At 45.0% G+C, this 22,044-nt stretch overlaps 1 protein-coding gene across 9 annotated transcripts in view; it reads right to left on the reverse strand.

Moving 5' to 3' along the window:
- PDZD2 (PDZ domain containing 2) overlaps window positions 1-22,044 on the reverse strand; it is a 199,398-nt gene that overhangs the window by 39,533 nt on the left and 137,821 nt on the right. For 8 of the 9 annotated variants that reach the window (XM_038170446.2, XM_038170444.2, XM_072030848.1 and 5 more), the window contains 4 exons: window positions 16,929-17,071; window positions 16,132-16,264; window positions 14,003-14,170; window positions 1,539-1,650 (listed from right to left, as the gene is read on the reverse strand). In XM_038170446.2, coding sequence (XP_038026374.1) covers window positions 1,539-1,650; window positions 14,003-14,170; window positions 16,132-16,264; window positions 16,929-17,071 — 556 coding nt within the window. The remainder of the gene's footprint in view (window positions 1-1,538; window positions 1,651-14,002; window positions 14,171-16,131; window positions 16,265-16,928; window positions 17,072-22,044) is intronic. The other variant, XM_072030849.1, reaches the window with a different exon arrangement.

Raw genomic sequence — 22,044 nt, forward strand, 5'->3', positions numbered from 1 at the left:
AAGGAAGAAAGGAATAACGTGCCAAATAAATGCTGTTTCCTTTCCTTCTGTCTGAGATCCTAGTTATCTTCAAGAGGAGAAAAGTGCAGAGTTCACATTAGAAACACAATGACTTGTCCTGCAGGATACCCTGCAGTCAGCAGCAGAGTGCCCTGCTCCCTGCACCAGGGCTCCTCCAATTCTCATTTTCTCCGAGGTCCCCACAGGATCCGGTCCCAGCATTTCCTGCACTTTTATCCCTGGAATTCCCCCACCATGCAGGAAAGCACAATTAACCCCTATTTTACAGATGAATCCCAAGACAGGCAAAATTCACACATGCTGGATTTTGCCTAAGTTTTGAGATTACTTTAAACCAATGCAAGCTGGAGCTGCCACAGAAAGGGTAAGCTCTGCTTCACTACCCTGTCCTTACATTGGATGCAGGGCTCACAAGCCATGTGCTGAGGGAGATCCATTACACATTTGTCCAGATAAGCCCCAAATCTGTTCTCTGCCACCTCCTCCTGGCTAGGATGCTGTGCAAGCACCAGCACTAAGGAGGGAGCAAGCACAGAGCCAGGGACAGCTGCTTGTTTTCACCCAGCAAAAAAACGAATTTTGCCACTGTATACGTAAGGCAGGATTTGCACCCGCCTCTCAGAGTGCCATTTAAACCCACTCCCTGCTTTGGGGTGTGAAATCACCACTGGTTTTAAAGCTCCCTTTCCATGGGTTTGCAGGATGCTGTTGCTGCACACATCCAGGAAGGCTACCTTGGCATGTCCCAGCATCTTGGTACTTCTTGCACGCCCAGTCCTTCAGGTACCAAAAACTAACCCTTTCCCATAACCTCCCCCTCTCTTCTAGAAGTTGTATTTCCATGTTTTTTTCTGTATCTCTGAACACAGCTTCCCTTCTCACACTGCATCCCAGGATGGGAACCAGGAAAGAGGATGCTCCTGGCTGGGTCCAGTGAACTACCAGCACACAGCCACAGGGACTGCAGGCAGGGCTGCTGCATGCAGGATGCTAAAACTACCTGAGTGAATGGAAATTGAGGTGAACATTTGAGGGAGGGACCCTCAGAGTGCATTAGGGATGAGAATTTTGTTGAGCTCTGCTCACAGGTTACTGCTAAGACTTGGGCACAGCACAGTAGACAAGGGTGAGAGTATTTGCTATAACAGGTATGTTAGTGATGGCAGGTTGAAAGACCTCCCTCATTACAACCCATTAAGTTAAAGCATACTGAAATAGGGAACACAAATGATTAAGAAAAAAAAAAAAAGAAAAAAAAAAAGAAAAAAAAGAGAGAGAACAAAGAAAAATACACAAAAAGAAGTTTCCAAAATTTTGCTTCATCTTTCTGTCAATACTATAGTTCAGCTCAGGAGGCTGAATGCAAATGTCTTACAGCTGGAATTTTCCTTCCAAATTAAACCATTAAACCTATACAATGTCCAAAGAAAAGAAAACCTACCTCACTTTTAGAGAGCTAAAAGAAATACTCATCAGAAAAACTTTACTACCGCTATCTTTTATCAATCCAGATTTACCTTGGGATCGACTTCTGTATTTCAGTATGCCACTTCCCAGAGTCGGACTCTGGTTGTTTCCTTTGGACACTTCCACAGAAGCTGGGTCTTGAGACTTCTCAGTTTCCATCACCTAAAAATTAAAAATTAAAAAAAATCTGATATAGTTGTGAACCAGTGCAGCTGACGGAATTCCTCTCGTTGTAACTAAGGGACAGAAAATTCCACTGCACATCATCTTAATTTTTCACAAAGATGTCATTGTATTAAGCCAGCACATGTTTCTGTGAATAATTTTCAGTAATGCCTTTGGACATTATGTGATATTTTCACAGATGGATATGCCTAGAGCTTGGTGTGACCAGGCACCCACTGCAGGGTACCACATCAATACCTCCACTGCACCTCCAGCACACACACCAGCTCATTCGGGTGCTTCCACCACACACTTTTACATTTTATTGTAGCTTTTATTACAATTTATTCAGCTCAGCAAGCTTCCAGAGACACCAAATGCTTACAGAGACAGCCAGTTTAAAAAAGTGTTGTTTTATTGCTAGTGACCACAGCTGAATGCCAACACGTAACGAATAAAAAGCTGATTTAACAGGTTATGAGGATTGCACAGCCAAGCACGCAGCAGCCTTGGATTGTTCAGCTAAAATTTACTCAGTCCCCATATCATGGAGCCCCCAGTGGCTCCTTTCTCCACTAGTGGCTTCCTTTATCGAGCTGCAGTAATCAAGTTTTTCCCAGTGGTGCTGCTGCACAGCAATCCTTGGCACACACCCTGTGCACACACCAATTCCTCCACATTTTCACCCCATTACCCACTGCACAATTTTAGACAGCTCATGGCAAGGATGGAAAGTTTTCCAATACAACCACTTACCGGTCACTTTATATTCTCAATGTGCTATATTAACTACTGCAAGTCAGTTTTAAAAAAAAAAAATCCCCTCAAATCACCAAACACTCATACAGTTGAAATAGTTTCTACTTCCACTATTAAAGCTTAATAATCGCATGATTTTCCTCAGACCCTCCCTCCCATTGCTCCATCCCTCTTCTCTCAAAACCAAAAAACCCACAAAGCTTGTCTTTTGCAGAGTCTAGACCTTGTGATTACCATTCAAAGGGTAACAACTTCAGGAAAAGATACAATTGGCAAATAAAGCTGAAGTGGAAACTGCTATTGGACTTGGGCTTTTTATTCCTCCCCCTTCAACATTAACAGCTACACTTAGTTTGTGCATCCCAGCCAGTTCTTTCGGATTTTTCAAGGCATTGCAACAACAGCCTCAGAGTCTTCTTCTGGTATCAAATGCTTTGCAACTCATGAGCTCCACATAACAGGATTTATCTGAAGAAAATAACTGCATTCATATAACTGGTGCTCATAATTTGGCCATCCTGGTGAGGAATTCATTCCAGAAAACATGTAAAAATAAGTAAGCAAATAAAATCCAACAGACCCAAACCATCAGTGCCTAGACCACAGCTGAGGTATCAGAACCTCCCCGTACCTAAAATACAGCAGGACCGTTTAGAAGTGAGCCAGGACTTCGTGAATCCCATGAAGTTATGCTGCAATTTACCACAGTAGTGAAAATACCCTTTATAATGAGAATGCCTCCTGCGTAGAAAAGGAAGAAAGCATTTGCTCTGAATTCATCACGACAATTTGTCTCTGAATTCATCACTGCTGCAGCCCATTTCTGTCCTGAGCCAGGTCTCAGCAGTGACCCATTGGTACATTCTGCGTTCCTACCACAGAGGGTTTTACTTAGTTGGGGGCTTTTTGCTTTTGTTTTAGCTCTTTGCGTTCTGCAACTCCACACATTTCCATCTAGTGTGGTGAGAGGAAGGACAGCAGACAGTTGCTGCCACCTCAAACACCCCAACCCCGTGCAGTCCCGGAGGCTGCGTGCCTGCACATACCCACGGTGCATGTAGGGTCTGCGGGCAGACACGCACATGTGGACACCAACGCCAGGGAAAGCCTCAAGACATTCTCTGTGGCTTCCTGAAATTGAGTTTTATCCAACTTGGCTTCAGACTACAATAAGTCTGAAACATCTAAATTACCTATGCCTCTGTTTATTTCTTATTTTAGCAGAAATACTTCTCTGACATGGATCGTAAACATTTAGGAGAGGACATTCTAGCATTCGCAATGAGGCAGATACTCTAAGTTGTTGAGGTTGTCTAATAAACCACCAAGAGTTTTACCCTGCTCAGAAAACACTCAGAAATCCATTCCACAAAGCTTGCGAGAACTCTCAGCAGTTGTGTGCCTGTAATCTTTGGCTCTGTTGTAACTCTGACAAGAAACCCCCAGCTCCACCTTATTCCCCTGGCCACACGTGAACATACTGCTTTTCTGTCTCAAAGCAGCCGCCAGGATTGTGACCATGCCATTTTAATTTTCCTTGCCTTCAAGGAAATGGAGCTTACTATTTCAGTTCTGCACGCCTCTTATTAAGCTAAACCCATAAATCCTGCCCGATTGCCGTCTCGGCGCTGAGGACAAGGGGAGCTTTAACACACGTGGTTGTTTGAACAGATTTGAGGGAGATCTAAAAATAGAGCCCATTCTGCCAGTTCATTAAGTAACTCTGGGATCAAGCGATGGTGACATCTCAATTGATTTCAAAGGAAACAGTGCTATCACGAACACACAGTCCTGGCACTAAACCAGGATGAACAACTACCCCCAGAGCCCTTGCTCGGGCAAAACTCCAGCACGACCAGGCCCTTAATTAGGCAAGATGAGGAGCAGGATTATAAGAGTCTGCATTGTTTAACCGCAAACAGCTTGGCAATCATCACTGATTTACAAAAACAAGGCAGGACACATGGGATGATACAATTTAATAAGCAAACTGCTTTGCTGCTGCCGAGCTCCTCTGCTGCGAGCTTCCCCGCCGGCGAGTCCGTCCAACCCCCAGGGCAGAGCTGAAGATAGACGAGTTCAATGCGACTGTTAGCAGGCGAAACGGCAAGCATTAGACCCTGGCCATATGCAGCATGCCAAATTCAGCCATACCTTCACTGGCAAAGGGTCAGACCGACTCTAGCCCACTGCTTTAAAACAGCGCCGTGTTAGAGGAGCGGCTGTGCCACTGCACGCAGCAGCTCTGCAGGGCATAACTCTCCATCTGGTCCTGACGTAGCCAAAACAGCTTTTTCTTCAGCAGCACAACCCCAAACTTATTTCATCACAAAACACCCCAACACTCCTGTCCTCAAGGGCAGCCAGCAGGATGAAAGCAGTGGAGTTGGGACTGCCTCCGTCCAAAAGCAACCACCACCAGCACAGAAAGCTGCAGAATGCCCGCTGCAAACCTTCACCTGGCCCCTGCAGAAAGTCCCTTGAGACTAGCAGATGCCCCAAAGGCTTTAACCTTTCTAAAAGTTTGTGAGATTTTCTTCGAAGATGTGTTATAATTCTAGTTGTTCCAGTTATTTGTGCAATTATTCACCACTTTGTGGGGCACAGCGTGCTTTAAGCCTTAAATGTGTCGTCTGGTGGGCAGAGAGCTCCACAGGCCCCTTCACCTTACATGGAAAGAAAAATATCTTCACTTTTAAATTAGCTCTTTTTCAATTTAATTGAATCCATCTCTCAGATAAATTACAAAGTGCAGCACTATAATTTACTGGAATTAGCACTGCGAACAATGCAGAGGACACAGATTTTCTCATCTCGGTCAGCACCGAGTTTCCCGTTGCTTACTGTTCTGATTCCATGGCATGCACAAAGCTTCCCATCTGCTGGAAGGACCGGGGCAAACCGTGTTCAGGGCTGCAGCACCCAGGGCAGCCTCCCAAAACTCAGCAACTTGGCAGGTGCCCAATGGCAGAGGAAGAAGCATGCTTGCCTCAGAAAAGAGGCTCACCAGGACAAACTAAACCCAGATTTAATTGCTTCTGAAGCAAGCTAGAGTGGTCCCTTCTTTCATAAACACAGAAATCCAACACATCCAGGGATGGTGGACAAGAGGACGAACATCACCTCCATATCACCACTATTTACAGCCTTGCATCTCAGGAAAATACGGTGCCCTGCTTTCTTACCCTGCGTATTTGTCTAGGCAGGCTCCACCAGCGAGACCCCACAGCCCCATCCTCAGGCTACGTTTTGCTCCACTAGTGCAGCAAAGCAGCAGCTGCCATCCCCAGCAGCGCTTCTGGGAAGGACCTGTGTGGGTACAGCAGGCACTGCCGGGGCTTCCTCCTGCCTGGGGCAAGGGGATGGGAACCGAGGACTCCATTACCTAATTATAAAGCAAGAGTTGGAAACCTCCCGCTTCATGTGCTGCAAGGAGATCAGGAAGTCTGATAAAGATTCAAGAACTGGAGCTGCCCTATTTTCTGAATAGGTGGAAATGCTAAATAAACAGAACAAAAGCCTTTAAAGTGGTCTCTAAGAATGCCTGGTCTATCACTCTAACAAATCCCTGCATTCAAAAGCCAGCCAAAGCCTTTGCTGTAATGCAGGAGTTGCTAGAAAGGGCATTACTGTCAGCTTCAGTAAGTACAAAACCCCAATGGTTATTTTTATCGCTCTTTACCAAGTCTATGAAGATGTCACACACAAGCCTGCACGTGAAACACAAGCTGGCACTCACTGACACAGAGCAATACCTGCCCACACACCCTCAGCAAATACAAGGTGCACACTATGGGAGAGCTGAGCTGCTTTCATCTCCCAGAGTGCTCAATTTATTTTGTTTGAGACACCTCAAAACCTACTTCAACAAGTTTGATACCAGGAGACCAACGTGCTGACCATGGCCCAGAGGATGCTGGCAGGCTACGGGTTCTCAATATAAATGGATGCCAACCACGCTGGCTCCAAAGACTCCCTGGTGCAGCGTTGTATTTATGGCCAGGGCTTCTGTTAAGTAAAGGAGACTCCATTTTCAGGTTTCCAAATAGCTGTTAAAATGAGCACTTAAGTTCTGAAGAGACAAAACATCCTTTTAGATAGAAAGAAATTCAGGAAATGCCTAATGCAGCTAAGTTCCCCAAGAAACAGATATCACAGGGAATACATGCCTTAAAAATAGTAAGATGCTCCCAGCTAAATCGTTCCTAATCCTTTTTGGACCAGATTACTGTTCTGCTGCAATATATTATGATTTTCACTATAAACATCTTCTAAGCTGAAGGAAATCAAATTCATACATTTCTGAGATGGTGCACAAATGGATCACTGCTGTTTTCTTTTTAATGCTTTATCCCTTTTTTCCCCCCAACATCAAAAAGGATGACATATTTGCATGCAGTATATTCCTTGCCCACGAGATGTCTCCAAGTGCTGCACAGAGGTCCCAGAAGATTGGTTCTGGTAAATAGAGGAGACAAACATGGAACTCAAGCTGTGTGAACACCACTCCCGCTCCTCTGTTATTTTCTTTAATAAATGCTCAGCTCGTGGCTTAGCACAAATCCAGAGACTATACATCATGGCAAACAACAAGCGGCTGCTTTTTTTTTTTTTTAATGACAACCTTTTTACTCACAGTGAGGGACAAAGCAAGCAATAAACAATCCTCAAAATAAATAACTCTCCTGAGAATGAAGCAAGACCTCCCTAATACCAAAGTCAACCCGCAGCTGCAGAGAGCATTCCCATGACACAGCTGGTGGAGAGCTTTGGATTTCAGCTCTAAAACCACAGTTTATATCATCCTAAGTACATGAGAGGATACGGAATACATAAGCATTAGGCGTCTTTCATACCTGAATCAAGGATCTGAAGCCTCATATGTTACACAGGCTGCATTTATTCATGCACAGCACATCTAGAATACATTTTAACAGAACCCAGCCAAGACTGGACCATGTACGTGCTCAATAATTTGCAGATAAACAGACTGCTGATGCAATGACACGACATTCACACTAACTCTCAAATCCTAGAGCCTTTATCGTCTTTCTGTTAATGTATGTGAACTGCGTGGCTGTGACAGCATCTCTCTTGTCCCAGTGCCATGAGGGGGTTATTTTTAGCTTGTTAAAGGCAGTTCATCTCCTTCAAAACTGGGCAGTTATCCAAACAGCCAAAGAAGAGGCAGGCTGCACTCTATCTGTTGCTTTATGGGAAAAACCCTCATTCACAAAAACAAAGAGCAAGTAGAACCTGTACTGTAGATAAACTTGTGTTTCTATTATGCTGCTGACTTGGCTTTCAAACATGTCACATGGAGGAGCAAAAACTACAACTCTGGGTATTGTCTACACTGATATTTATGGTCAAGTCAAGAAGGTTATCTTCCACCAGCCCAAGCAGTAGGTATTTCATATTTTGTATGAAATAGCCTGCATCAAGTCTACAGGGGACCCTTCAGAGCACTGGCCTCTGGGTAAAACAGCTTTCTCTGTGCTTGCCTTTAACACGAAGGCTAAAAAAGAAGCCCAGAAGGGCTTGAACCAAGGAACTCCCTGAAGAACGTACTCACATTAACATCTCCATCGTGGATGAATTTCAGAACCTGTATGGAACAGTAATTCAATGACACTGCCCCCATGGGCCTTCCACCACTCTTCTTCCTCCCTGTGTTCACACGGCTCATGCCCACATCTTCACAAAGCCCTTGCCTGCGCCACCACCATCAGCCCATCATAGCTGCTGCACGTCCCTGTGGCAATAAGATGAATTGCAGTTGCTTATTTTAATGTGATATGGCTTCTGGAAGCAAAACAACTGCTTACACACAAGAGGAACAACCGCATTAGGCAAACAAAGACTTGGTCTCAAAACGTTTTGTCATTTTCTCCTGCCCAAATTCCCGTCTACATTTACTCCAAAAGCTTGCATTTTACCATCTCTCTGGAGCCACCGCAGGACCCAGAACATCTGTTCAGCTGTTCTGAAGGGCAACGCATGGGCGCAGACCCCTGGACATGCTGGACAAGGCTGTACCCCACTCTCACTCATTCCTCTTCAAAATGTGCCACATTTTTGGCACGAGGCAGGCACTGAAAATTTTTCCAGCCCTCACCACAAGGAGTTACTGAGCCCTTCCCCAGGACAAGGCTGGCCACAACAGAGCCTCACACCAGGCTCTTCTTCATCTTCACCCACCCCAGTCAAAACACTTCAGTGCAAAAGGGGGTTTCTGATGGCGAAAGCTGTTTCTCGCTTCTCCAGCCATGCAGCCCTGTTCGAGGGGTGAGTCATGTCTCAGCAGCCTCTTTCGAGACTGCGGTGCCCTAATGGGAATGAACGCTCGAGTCCTCTTAGTAATGAGGGTCCCTCCCCGCGCTCTGCACACATTTAATTGTTGAGTTATGCTTCCTGTTCCTTTTCAATGTTAATGCTTTCTCTGAAATTCTCTCCCAGTGTTTCCAGAAGAACTTTTGACCCCAAGAGTGTTTTTAAACTTATGGCATTGTTATCCTCTTCCTTATTATGCTTGCATGGCTAGAGGTAATTACATACGGATTCCCTGGTAAGGCAGAAAGGCTCACAACAGAAAATAACTAACCAGTCCTGTGGCTCAGATAATAAATAAAAACAGGGAGGGGAGTGGTGGTAAACAAATGCATTTCTGCATATTCACAAAGAAGGTCATTGCTGCATGCCTTGCAACAACAACAACAAAAAAACATAAGTGGGCTTTGTCAAGGGGTAAGGAAACCCAGCTTCTTTGAGAGACCTTTAACCGGAGACATCCTGTTTCTGTCACTTGTGGGAGCACCAAAATCTTGGTGGGTCATGGCCATCTATGCAGGCAATGTGCCCACAGCTGACATGAAGAACCCCGGCACCACAGGCAGCAGTTGCCCAGGGAAGAGCCCCAGATTAAGCAAAGCCCAGAGGAGCAGTCCCCAGCCCTCCCTCCCCGCCTCCAGCAACTGGAGATCCAAACCTCCCGAGGCGGACGCCCTCGTCTTGTGTTTAATAACTTTTTGGAATTTCTCATCCAGCCCATTAATATGGAGCTGTTCGCTCAAGTAGAACGCTTCAAAAGGAAAATAGTCGGATCATCCCATATTGAACAACACAGCACCACCAGAAACAAAGGCTAAAAGCTTTTGAAGCAGTAGAGAATGGTATGTGCCTCTGTCAAGGGACCCGAAACGCCCCAGATTCATCAGACACTTTGCAAATTCTTGGCAGATCTGCTTTCTGTTCAGAGCTCATTTCCCAGGTTGCTCTGCCATGCAGCAATACAGTGACAAATAGATTCAATTTCAAGCAACAGAAATGCTAGGAAAAATGAATTAGAATTAAAAAAAAAATTGTCAGAGGTAAATATTACCCTATCATCCTATTTCACTTGGACATAAATAATGACATTTTAAAATAGCAGTGTCAATTGCACGAGGTAAAATATGGATTTAGGGTGAGAGTTTAAAATCCCCGAAGTGACTTAGGACAATTTAACACAACACGATTCTGTGGCCCAGTATTTTGTATCTGAAGTTAAGAAACATTTTGGCCAAACTAGCTCTGAAAGAAATGTACTTTAAGGATATTAATGTAATCCCTTTTCTGCCTGGTGGCACAAGTTTTATTAAAGTTAAAACTTTAAGGGATGTTTCATGTTAAACAGGGCTTTACATAACCAGATTCTGTTAAAACAGAGCTCCAATTAAATTGTATTATGAATTTTTTATTAATGAAACACAACAAACACACTTTTGAGTAAGCCTTAAAAGTGCTATTTCTCCTAGATTACGGTTTTCAAGTGTCACAAAACTTTTCTGCCATGTCCTGGGGAAGCTGAATAGCTCAGATTATATTTCCCTGGCTGAACTGGAGCAGAACTTAAGGCCTTAGAGAACTTACTCACAGGCAGAATATTGAACATCCATCACGTATAGAAGAGACATTTTCCCCACTTAATTTTCATGGAATCACAGAATAAATTGGGTTGGAAGGGACCTCTGGGGGCCCTGGTTCTGTCGCCTTCTCAAAGCAAAGACCACTTTCATCAAGATGCTCTGTGCCTAGTCCAGTTGAGTTCTGAATATTTACAAGGATGAAGGTTTGAATGTGTAAATCCAAGTGATTATTTTTTCTGGCCAGCAACGTCCCTTTGAATTCAAACACAACATTAGAAACCTCACCAGGCATGTGGGAGCTGCACCGTGGTCTCCGTCCCTCCTCACGTGGGCTTTGCAGGGCTCCCCAAGGTAATACTGACACATCACAGAGGTAATATTTATCCATCTGTGCCCAAGTATTGTGCCTAGGTGATCTTACAGATGGTTGGGTGCTGACACACTAACAGCAAGCCCACCAGGAGTGTAAGTTATTGTTCTGAATATACAGCAATGAATTATACTTACAGCAAAGCTAATGAAAGAACGCTTTAGGCAATGCTAAGAACTCCCCAAACAGTTCATCCTGAATGTTTTGTAGTATCTTCTCCACTTAAGACTCTACAATTAGACATACGTTGTGTTGGTCAGAAACACACAGACCTGTTACTGTACCAAAAACTCCCACAGTAACTAAACCCTAAACAAATGAGAGGGAACTTCCCCCTGAGCTTTGCATGTCCACCACTGGTTGCACGCAGGCAGTTTTGAAGTTTGGCTTGTCTTCTCAGCCTTTCACACAGCAGCAAAAAGGGCAAAGTGGAGTCACACTCCACACTGGAGTCACACTCTTCACTCTGCAGAAGTGGAGTCAGGCTCCTGGAGTTCAAAAAGCAACAGTGAAACCTCAATTAAACCTCAATAAATCCTTCTGAATTACTTTTTTTTTTTTTTTTTTTGCTGACCACCCAGCACCTGACGGCATCCCTTTAAGTCTCTGCAAAACCCTGCACAGAAAAAAGAAAATTATTTAACCTCTCAGAGGTGAGAAACTGGTCATGATAAAGTCAGCTCCCATCCAGAGCTGGGCTGAAAACTGGTTTCAAATCTAAAAGCCCTGATGCTTAAACTGAGAACTCCGTCTTAGTGACATGGTCCATACCTTCAGTACCAGTGCCCCCACCCCGGATGTCTAAAACAAGTACATTTATACTGATTAAAAAAAAAATGGTCCAGCTTAGTTCCTGCTTTAATCACCAGCAACAGTTTCATCTCTTATCTATGGTACAAATACAGGGAGTATACGAGAGCAAGAGAAGACATGTGATTACCATCAAGGGAGCCGGAGCAGCAAAGAACAGTAATTTCCAGAGCAGTTTTGCAGTTATATATATACACACATACATACATACACGCACACAGTATGTATAATCATATAGATATGTTTTGTGGTTTTTCTCTTTAAATCATATGATGTCTCATGCCCACGCTGACCTTCAAACCAGCTTCAAAGCCTTGCTGTGAAAAATTCTCCCCGTCTCTCCAGACAAAGAATAGCCACGTGTGAAGTTTATCTTTTCAATACGTTTACCTTCCCCTGTCCTGCCCGGTGGCACACAGGATTTGCACAGCCCAGCCCAGCTGTCCCAGCAGGCTGCCCTGAGCTGATGCGGATGGATCAGGCTGCAGGTAGAGCCCAGGGGTCTGCGCTGCTTGGACTGCCCACCCCGAGCTGCAGAGCCCTGTCTGCGCTCCTGATGCTGACACAGCAATTACATGGGGAATGCAAAGACTTCCACACTCAGGATTAGAAGAGGAGAGATTTCAGGTGCAGCTGAACTGAAAGAAGAGGAGAAGTCCTCAGAGCCACCAATAACTTAGCATGACTACATCCCTCTGAATTACACCCCCTTCAATTAAAAAAAATAAAAATAAAAAAATTTCCTGCCATTCTTCTAACATGCTTATTGTACTCAGAATTCTGTGATTTTCCCTCCAGCCCTTAGCAATGAATTACAAAAGCACAGAGCTATGGCCAATAAAGGCGACAGGCAGGCAAGCAGACCAAACTAGCTCAATATCAGGCTGTTGCCACTGCTGTGGCTTCAGACTTTAGGGCAGGCTACAAACTCAAGTACATGCTGAAGGGCTCTGGGCAGGCTTGCCTTCCTACTTTACAAATAAATAACCATCCCCTTCACAATCCCCTTCACGGTGTTGTGTACCTCAGTTACATCAAGTTTCCCTGAACGTTATGTTAATCTGGAAAGGAAATATCCAATAACATTTAAAAATGCCCTCACTGAAAAACACACAGAGCTTTGCTGAAAACTCAGGAGCATATGAAGTGGCAAATCACTGCTAGCATGTGCTGAAAGATTCACTGGAACACCAGGGAACTGCATTCTGAAGCCATGTATAATTAACTTTTGACAAAATTGATTTTTATATTCAAGCTTTGCTGAGCCACAAACTTACAAAAAATTACCAGAACTCGAAACATGACACATAGCAGAATGAAAAGTATTTCTAAAGCCAGAAGAATGCTCAGATGCCCACTCAAGTTTGCACTCAAATGCTACCATGTCAGCAGCACCGAGCATTCCTGATTTATTTGCTTTTCCCTTCCTCCCCTCAAAATGGCACCTCGGCACATGGAACAGAAAATCACATAGAAATCACTAACAAGAAAACAAAACTTGTCACATTAAAGAGATGCTTGAGAGTGGGGATTGTTATAAGCATAGACTTAAAGCAGGTCAGAAATAACATGCAGGCATGAAGTGAACACCAACATCAGGTAGATTATAGTGTGAGGCTGTAGGAGTGTAAAAAATGCACAATCAAATCACCAAACCAGATATCACATTTGAGCCATCCGAAGGTTTAAGAGATTTATTATAATTGCCACAAAAAAAAGAGGGGTGGGGTGGGGAGGGGAAGAATCAAAAGAAAAAAGTAGAGAAAGAAAGGCTTCAATTGAATCCACCTGCTTTCTCATGCTTGAAAACCAGCCTGTAAGCTCTTTAGAGTTGTGAACATAATTTTATTCTGCATTTGTACAATACAACAGAGGCCCAGAACACTGATGAAGCTTCAGAGAGCCGCTACATTACAAATAAATAACAATAATCCACTTAATCTCTCCTTAATGCAGCCCCGAAGGGAATGCAGGCAAGATTATCAACCAACGGCATTTATTCAGCAGACCTTCAGATAGAGTTTGCAGCCAAAAATTCATATCACTCCCCCAGAAGGTGCCCATTTGCTCCAACAGAGCAAATAAAACCTTGAAGAACTGGGTGATAAGCTGTTAATGAAGTTTAGTTACAAAAGGAGGAGAGAGGAGAGCGTGTTACCACGTAAGCACTGTGAGAGACTTCCCCATCAGTTCCAACAAAAGCAATGGAAGCGGGTGGAAAACAATCCGACAGCAGGGAGAAAAACAAAGACCGTGATCACCACATAGCTCGGAAGACATGAGAGTTCCTGCTCCCCATGCCACTGCTCTGCTACAGTGCCAGAACAGAGAGAGAAGATGCTGCAGAAGATGACATCCCCGTTTCAGCTCATCAACCACTTCTCATAAGAAAGAGGGCTTCGTTTGATTGCCCCATCCTGTCCGTATCGGGCTGGAGGAGAACATGACAGATGCAAGCGGGCATCAAGGGAGAGGTTAAGAACATCATCAAAGCCACACTTACAGCGACCAGTGAGTCAGGAGACACATTCACCCCCTTCACATCATCTTCTTCTGGCTCTTCTTTTTCTTTATTGTCAGTGCAAGAGACAGAGTCTTGGACTGAGCAAGTGCTAAGCAAATCTGGCAAACTGGTAGATGGGTACTTCAGAAAATCCCCTTCGGCAGATTCCTACCCGAGAGACAACAAAACCATGTTATATCACATGCAGAAACCCACTGGAGTCACGGTGGTGCTGCCCCATTTCACCTGCCCCATGAGAGCTCCCTGATAATCCTCCCCTCCATACATATCTCTGTGTGCTTGAGCTTTAATGGTCCAGTTATAAAAAGCAGTCCCAGTTTTAAAGAACAGATATAGTAAAGAGAGACTAAAACATTTAGATTTAATACAGGAGAATTTAAAATAAATGCTACCCCAGCAAGCCTGCTCCTCCCCAGTTTGTTAAACACAATGGCAAGCAGATCCAGAGTTTGCAGGCTCATTACTCATTTCATTACATCCAAAATCACATTCTGCACTTCCCTGTGGATGCTTCCTTCACAAGTGTACCTACCTACATGCATAAGGAAAATGAATCGACTATACTTCTTAGGAGAACACAATGAAGACCAATCCACCAAACCTCTATGAACCCAGCCCCAACACTTCAGGAGCTGTTCCCATGCTTTGGCAGGTTTTCTGGGAGGTAAACACACGTGTCAGCTGAAAGCAGTGGTGAGACAGACCCTCATTTTATTGCTTTCAAAGCAAATCCTGTGTTTGGAGTGCTCAGCAGGCCAAATTGCAGGGCTGCTTTCCTGTACCAACAAATAACACCCAAAGGGATCTTCTGGGGAACACTTCACCTATTTACACCTTTTTACACAAAGTTTTACGCTGTAAGCTTGTTCACAGTGATTATTTTGATGCAGCCATTCCATCAGCAAGCAAATAATTTTAAGGAGAATTTTATGCAGGCTGCCGCCTTGCGTTTTGGCAGAGTCCAATTGTCTAAATGAAATACAAAATGTACCTATTTCAGTTCAAATTGTGTTGTTTCCAGAATCAACACTGGTGGGTCTACTACCACACTGGGATCCTGGAGAAGGTCTTGAATTAAATTCACTGTCTAACTGAAACATCAGAGAAGCTACAGGCTCCTCACTTTGAACATGGAAGGACAGAGCCTCTTCTTGAGGAACATAAGCAGAAGAAGCTTCCCAGGAAGCCCTAATTGCATCCAGACATTAAACTCGTGCAAACCCACATCAGGTTGGCTGGGACAATGTGAAGAGGAAGCTTAAAAAAAAAAAATCTGTAATAAAAAAAATAATAATCCATACACAGTGGCCTGCTGACACAGCATGTTCCCACCTGGAAAGACATGCTCAAGAGCGGTCCCTGCCACTACCTCAGAGGCCCTGCTGGCCCCACACCTGCAGGCAGGTCCTTCTGAGACCCCAAGCACTTTTGGGAGCCTGTCTCAACCCAAGCAGGGGAGCAGCAGGCTGTGGTATGGGGGAGCGAGCAACTGGAGTGGACAGGATTTTCTTAAACCAAGGGAAAATATTGTGTAAGGTCCCCTTGATCTCTCCTGTGTTGAAAGCAAAACTGAGAGCCCTGCTGATAAATGAGTTCCACTCTTATTCCCCTGAAATTTCATGCTACTTTATCTGCAAGAGCTTCACTCCAAGATATTAACAAGGACAAAATAAGGAATTCAAGCCAAGGGATCATCGTCAGGAGACCTCTGGCACACAGATACGACAAGAGATAAGAGGCTCCACGGGCAGGCATCTGACAAGGCTGAGAACAGCCTGCTTTATTTAGCAGGCTACGTATATTTTAAGAAAATGTTTTTTTTTGGCCAAAACTTCAGTAACGTCTGCATGACTAAATACAGCCTCATTTGCACACTGAATGACAGTGGCAATACAAGCAAATCACTAAGCTGGTCTATCCCCTGCTGATTTGCCTCATATTTATGGCAGCTACTGATAGTATTCCCAGTAGCTGTGCATTAAACTTAGGGGAGCAATAGCGTGCATGTGCCTGCATTTCAAAAAAAATACGCCCTTTCTGTGCACAAACCCTTGAGGATAGGGACTCGGGGGACACCACGGAGAGGACTTAGCATGTGCTGACCGTACCTTGCTAGCAACCACCAGCTGGACCAGGCCAGCAGCTGAGCGAAGGAGAGCCACAGCGTCCTGGTGGGACAGCCCCACCAGCGACTGCCCATTGATCATCAGGAGCTCGTCACCCACCGTCAGCCTGCCGTCCCTGTGGAAACACAGCAGGAATGGGGAGCTGTAGTGTGGTCCTGCCATGGCATCAAGCCTTGGTGGCATGTGGAGGCATGAATAAAATGTGACCCAGCTGATGCTAAAGTAGCATTGATCAGTGCAGTGCTATTTGCTCAGAAAGGGGGTTCAGGAAAGGCCCCCAGGGCATCATTGTTATAACCAGAGCCATTTCACTCTGTTTGTCTGTCTGAGCCCCTTAGACCCTTCTCCACAGAGGAGTAGTAGCAGTGATCCCCATCTCCCCACATCACGGAGGGCAGGGCTGGGGGTGAGCACTCTGTGGTGCAGAGCACACCTTCACCTGCCACTGATCCCATGGGGAAGACCCATCATCCAAAAAGGGACCTGGTCCAAAAAGGGACCTGGGAAAAAAGCCCACAAGCCATCAGGCTCCTTGGGTTATGCTCTATCAGAAAGAGAATCTGTCTTTACCTTGGACCAAAGATGCCGGGAGGGTTCTCAGCAACCAACCACAAAAATAAGCTTTTAAGCTAAAAATTCCATATCCTCACCCTTATAGAGTGATGCAGGTCTCCACAATGGGAGAGCAAACCCCCTGCTCCCGGCTCCTGACTCTGGCTAACAGCGATGGCCACAGATGCTCTAGGGCACACAAACCAAGGGCACCACCACCGCCTCACCTGTGTGCCGAGCCGCCTTCCTCCACGTGGGTGACGATGATGCTGTGGGGGGACCGCTTCGACCCTCTGCCTCCCGTTATCTGGATCCCCAGCCCGTCGGTCCCCTTCAGGATGTGCATCTTCCATATGCGGCAACCTTCTCGCTGAGAGAAAATGGGCAGAGAGTCCTTGAATTTGGATTTGGACAGTGAGAGAGGGCTGGGAGGGTACAGGAGGAAGCGATTTTACAGCCGTGCTGCCCATCACCACGCTTTGCTTTGGTATCTGTTGTCCAAGTGAAGGAGGCAGAAAGGAGGAGGCAGCACAGAGCAGGTGCAGTATGGAGAGGTTTCCTTGCAAGGCCGTTTGCAGTTTTTCTGAGCTACGCAGAGATACAGCTGTCTACGTCCCGATCTTTCCTGCAGCAACCAGCAGCCTTGAACCCCTTCGCAAACACTCAAGGACTTGCAGCAGCTGGGCAAATGGGTGGCAGAGCAGCAAGAGGCTGTGCAAGGGGCACCTTGATCACAAGGCAGCACGGCTGCCACTGAAGCAGGAACCAGGCTTGCATTACACAGCAGTGTTTCCCTCTCCAGAGGGGCTTGCAGTGTTTGAGACACAGAGAAGAAAATGCCAGCCTCATTTTATCTGCTGCTGATCAAGTATTTCTTATTTGACAGCTGTTGTCCAGACTGTAAATAATAATTTACCCACCACAGAGAATAACTTTTCAATATAAGCAAAGTAATAAGTAATGTTTAGGACAGCTTTATTTTTTCAAAATGATTATAAATCCAAAAAAAATATTTTACAATCTCTGGAGCAATACAAAACACAAAACAAGAACCTAGTTCCAATGTGTCCTACTGGAAGGACTGGGCACAAGGAAACACCGAAGTGGCAGGTATCAGCAGAACAAGAAAGGAAAGAGAAACAAAATAGCAAGATACACAAGCAATTGTCAGGACTCTGTCAGGGAGAGGAGAAAGAAATCAGGATAACAGAATTACAGGAAACCCTAGGAAGCCTGCAAGGCAGCAAAATGCACAATTCAGAGGCGATTTGAGGCTGCTTGCTGAAGTCACTCAGCACCGGGTCATCTATTTCTGCCTGGGTCTGTGCTGCACACAAGCAATGTTCCTGCAGCGCACAAACGCCCAAGTAGTGAAGACGATTAAAATTTCATGCCAAACTGTGAAGAGCATGTAGAAATTGCTGCTTGTTTCTGAGAAGTGGAACTGCTAAATATATCAGCGAACCTAAGGATCGTGGCAACAACTTGCAGATTTCAGGCCAATGCTCTTTATCGGAGCCTGTATTAAGTGAAGAAAATGTGCTTTTTTTAACCTGACCAGCAGGGCCCAGTGCTGAAACTTTATAATGAAATGCAACATTTGTTTCTCAGACCCAGGAAAAATGGTATCTACACCAGTATCTAAGAACAAAGTGAAAAATAAGAGATGAATGTTACACGGCACCTGGACCACAGGTACAAGGAACAGGAAAAACCAACCCAGTGTCTTCAGAGGTAAGCCAAAAGTTTGATCCTGGAAACATATATACACCTGTGGGTAATTTGTTAACCTGACAGTCATGCACATGAGCAATATCTCAACAGGTTTAACTGGGATGCTGAACACACTGATAAAAGCCCGGTCTCCTGTTGAGTAACAGGGCATGTCAGGACAGCGAATACCTTGAGATAAATTAAGAGTGATACATGAGACACCGTGTTAAATGAAGGGGCAAGAGTCAATTGCATTTACCTACTGAAAAAAACAGCTAAGCTACAGCACAACAATGCTCCAGAGAGATTTTATTGCTATAAAGTACCTTGCACCCATAATGAAAATAGCATAACACAAATGTCATATCTCTTCCTCCCTGAAACGAGCCCCAGCTGTTATGATGGCATCTATTCTCCCAACAAGATACTACTCTAAGTGTCCAGTTGTTAAATCCTGTTCAGAAGCATACCCTCTGATAAAGTTTAACAATGCAGTCATAACATTGTTTTCAATGATTTGCAAAGGCATTTTGGAATGCCAGTTATGCAAAGGCTCATGCCATGCAACACCCAGCCTGCATTCCTTGGCACTTCTCACTATCACACATTTAAAAAAAAAATAAATCTGAAATTTATTTTTCACTGTCCTGTCTGCAAATACTCATTTACATAGCAAAGCACTTCACAGCAGCAAATGGTGAGACTTCACCACTCTTAACACAAGCACTGTGCTATTCCCTTCAAAATCCCATTGAAATCAAAAGCACCTGCATTCAGTCTGAGTGTGGACCTTGGAGCATGGCAGAGCACACACTGAAGACAACCGCACACATACTGAAATACATATTTCCATTATTAGCTTTAAAGTGACATGGCTGCAGTTTTCTGTTTAAGAAAACCAAATCTTGGGTTGCTTCTGGTCAGCTGTGGGCTTTTCACTGTGATAAACAACTCAGTGGTAACTGGAAATCAGTGCCCCTTGTGAAACATCTGTAACTACACATTTAACCATGGCGGGGCTGCTATAAAAGCCCCCCACCAATGCCCACATACCTTTCAGCTACATCACACTGAGCTTTTAACAGCCAAGTATTGAAAGGCAGATGTCCCAGCCTTTGGTTGAGGCTTCGTGGAGAAAGGAGGTGTTCAGCAGAGCCCCCTTTCCCTCCCCTGTACAGGTGTTCTTCAGCATGGGATGCTTTGCAGCCATCTGGGAAACACTGATGCTTTCAACGAGCATCTTCTGTGATTCCATAACAGAGAAGTGTTATTACCACTCGAGGCCATGTCCAAGGATTTTTAAATGCATTAAAACTTGACTTGAAAAACAGCTTTCTTTGAGCTTTGCAGGTTCAACAGCACAAACCATAAATGCTTTAAATAGAAAATAAAAAGTAGAATGATGCATTTTATGTCTTCAATTTTGATTTTTTTTTTTTTCAAGGGATCATATTTTCAAGCTTTTCTTCCAAACAAGAAGACTACATGCTCACTTAATCTTTAAATGAAAGCTAGGATTCTGGTGTATTCACTCAGCTCCAGAGACTTGCAATGCCCAAGGGAAACTCAAAGCAGTTAGATTTGGCATTCATGGGCCTGATGTCACTGTCCTCGGAGCCTGCCCCGAGGAGGACGGCGACTTTAACTGCTGAACGATCTCCTATGTTGGGCTGCACAACACTGCTAGCTGCCAGTTTCATATACCCATTAACATCTGAACTTCTCCATCCTTCTCAGAAGACTTCTCACAGTTTCACTTGCAGATGACTCGGCACAGTCCCCACAGCTTCGCTCACTGATGACACAATCAGCCTGCACGCACGCACCCAGGGCTCCCTGTGCGGGAGCATCTCGTGCCCAAAGCACAGGGACATGCTGCTGTGGGTCCAGCCGGGTGTTTCAAACCGTAGACATCCTCAGCAAGGGCAGACCATAGCCCGCTCTCGTTGTTCATAAGAATAAGAGTGACGTCAGGTCACAGTAATGAGGCTTGGCACTTGAGAAGCTAAGTGGAAAGGTCTCATTTGATAAGGTGGGCTGGCGGCCCGAAACATCACACAGTTCACCTGAGACTTGGCCAAGAGGCACACTCAAAAACATACACGCTTGCTTTGAGAACATCAAAGGAATGAGAAGGCGCAAATTCCTTTCGACTTTTGCTCCCCATCTGCTGAAAGCAAACTGTGCTCAGATCCATCCCATAGACTTTGTTCATAAACCCAGAGCAGCAGAGCTGCCTGCACAAAGGGATTCCCCTCTCTGGGAGGGCTGCATGGACCCCACGGACACTCGCTAGAGGGGGCCTCAGAGAAGGAGATGAGACCAGAGCATCACAGACCTATGTTTTTAACTTCTTGCTCTCCTGTGAACACTCCTACAGCAGGAAGAAATACAAACAGCCAAGCCAGAGAGGCTGCAGTTTGGCTAATGGCTATTTTTCATTCTCCACAGTTACATCACTCATAGGTGACTCAACTTTCCTCCCAACTTGGCTCCTTCGAGCAGGCAGTGCCTCCGATCAGATTTTTCCACTTGTAGATGATCAAAGCACACCAGCTACAAATAATTAATTTTATTTATTTATTTTTAAGACAGTATGAATATTCTACTCGGATTAATTGGGTGCGAAAAAAAAAATAAATGGGTCCCCTTATGTAACAGACCGCAAACAAGAACAGAGAATAGGGCTGGCAGCTTCAAGTCGGTCCCCACAGGCTGTCCTTCTCCACCGTGAAGCTGCTGCACATCAGGCAGCAGCCGCTGCATGGAGCGAGCCCACATCTGGAATAAACTAGCGTGCCACAGATCAGAGGGGATGCGCGCTGCCAGCGCGATGTGGGGAAGCTCGCGTTACGCCTGCTCCGAGTGCATGCCATCAAACGCTCAGTTTCATAAGCGCGTCATTAATAAAACAAAAAGGAACATTTCCCCCCACTCCCCCCCACCCCGAGTGTAAAATAAATAAATAAATGGAAATGTGTCAGAACCGCTTTTCCTTCCCGCCTTTCACCAGCTAATTGCAGGGGAGTTTAAAGGGGTTTGACTGATTTTGACTGTGTGGTGTTCAACAAGTTGCAAATCTGTGTATACAAAGGAAAGATTGCTTTGAAATGTTATATTAAAGAAAAGCTTGGCAGGAGCAAGGTGTAAACAAATGGAAAACAGAAATGCAGTAAGTAGTTAAAAAGCCAGGCAGCAAAATGGAAAATGGAAAATAGTTGTCTACAAAAAGCACTTTCTGTCACAGCAGCAGTTCAGCTGAATCTCATGTAAGTGATGGTTTTTAACCCAAAATTGGGCTGAGCCCCACTGAGATCACTGATAACGATGTGCCACCATGAATCATGACCAGGAGGGCTTTGCTGCCTGCAGCACAGGGACCTCATGGGTCTTCCCCAGCAGCAGAAGCAAACAGCTACTGCCTCACCTTGGAACCTTGACATGTTGGAGAAGGTCAGAAGATTCACAACTTAAAAAGAAGCGACCACATTAGGTTAGACAGGAGCTGCCAGTCAACACACCCATCAGGCGCAGCTGAAAACCAGCAGTATTTCCCATGCAGAAACACTCAGACCAGTGTATAAGCTTTGCCTTCAAGCACAGCAGCCTCCTCAATGTGGACAGGGAGCG

This window comes from Anas platyrhynchos, chromosome Z (genome assembly GCF_047663525.1).
Source record: "Anas platyrhynchos isolate ZD024472 breed Pekin duck chromosome Z, IASCAAS_PekinDuck_T2T, whole genome shotgun sequence".
Taxonomy (NCBI): Eukaryota; Metazoa; Chordata; class Aves; order Anseriformes; family Anatidae; genus Anas; species Anas platyrhynchos.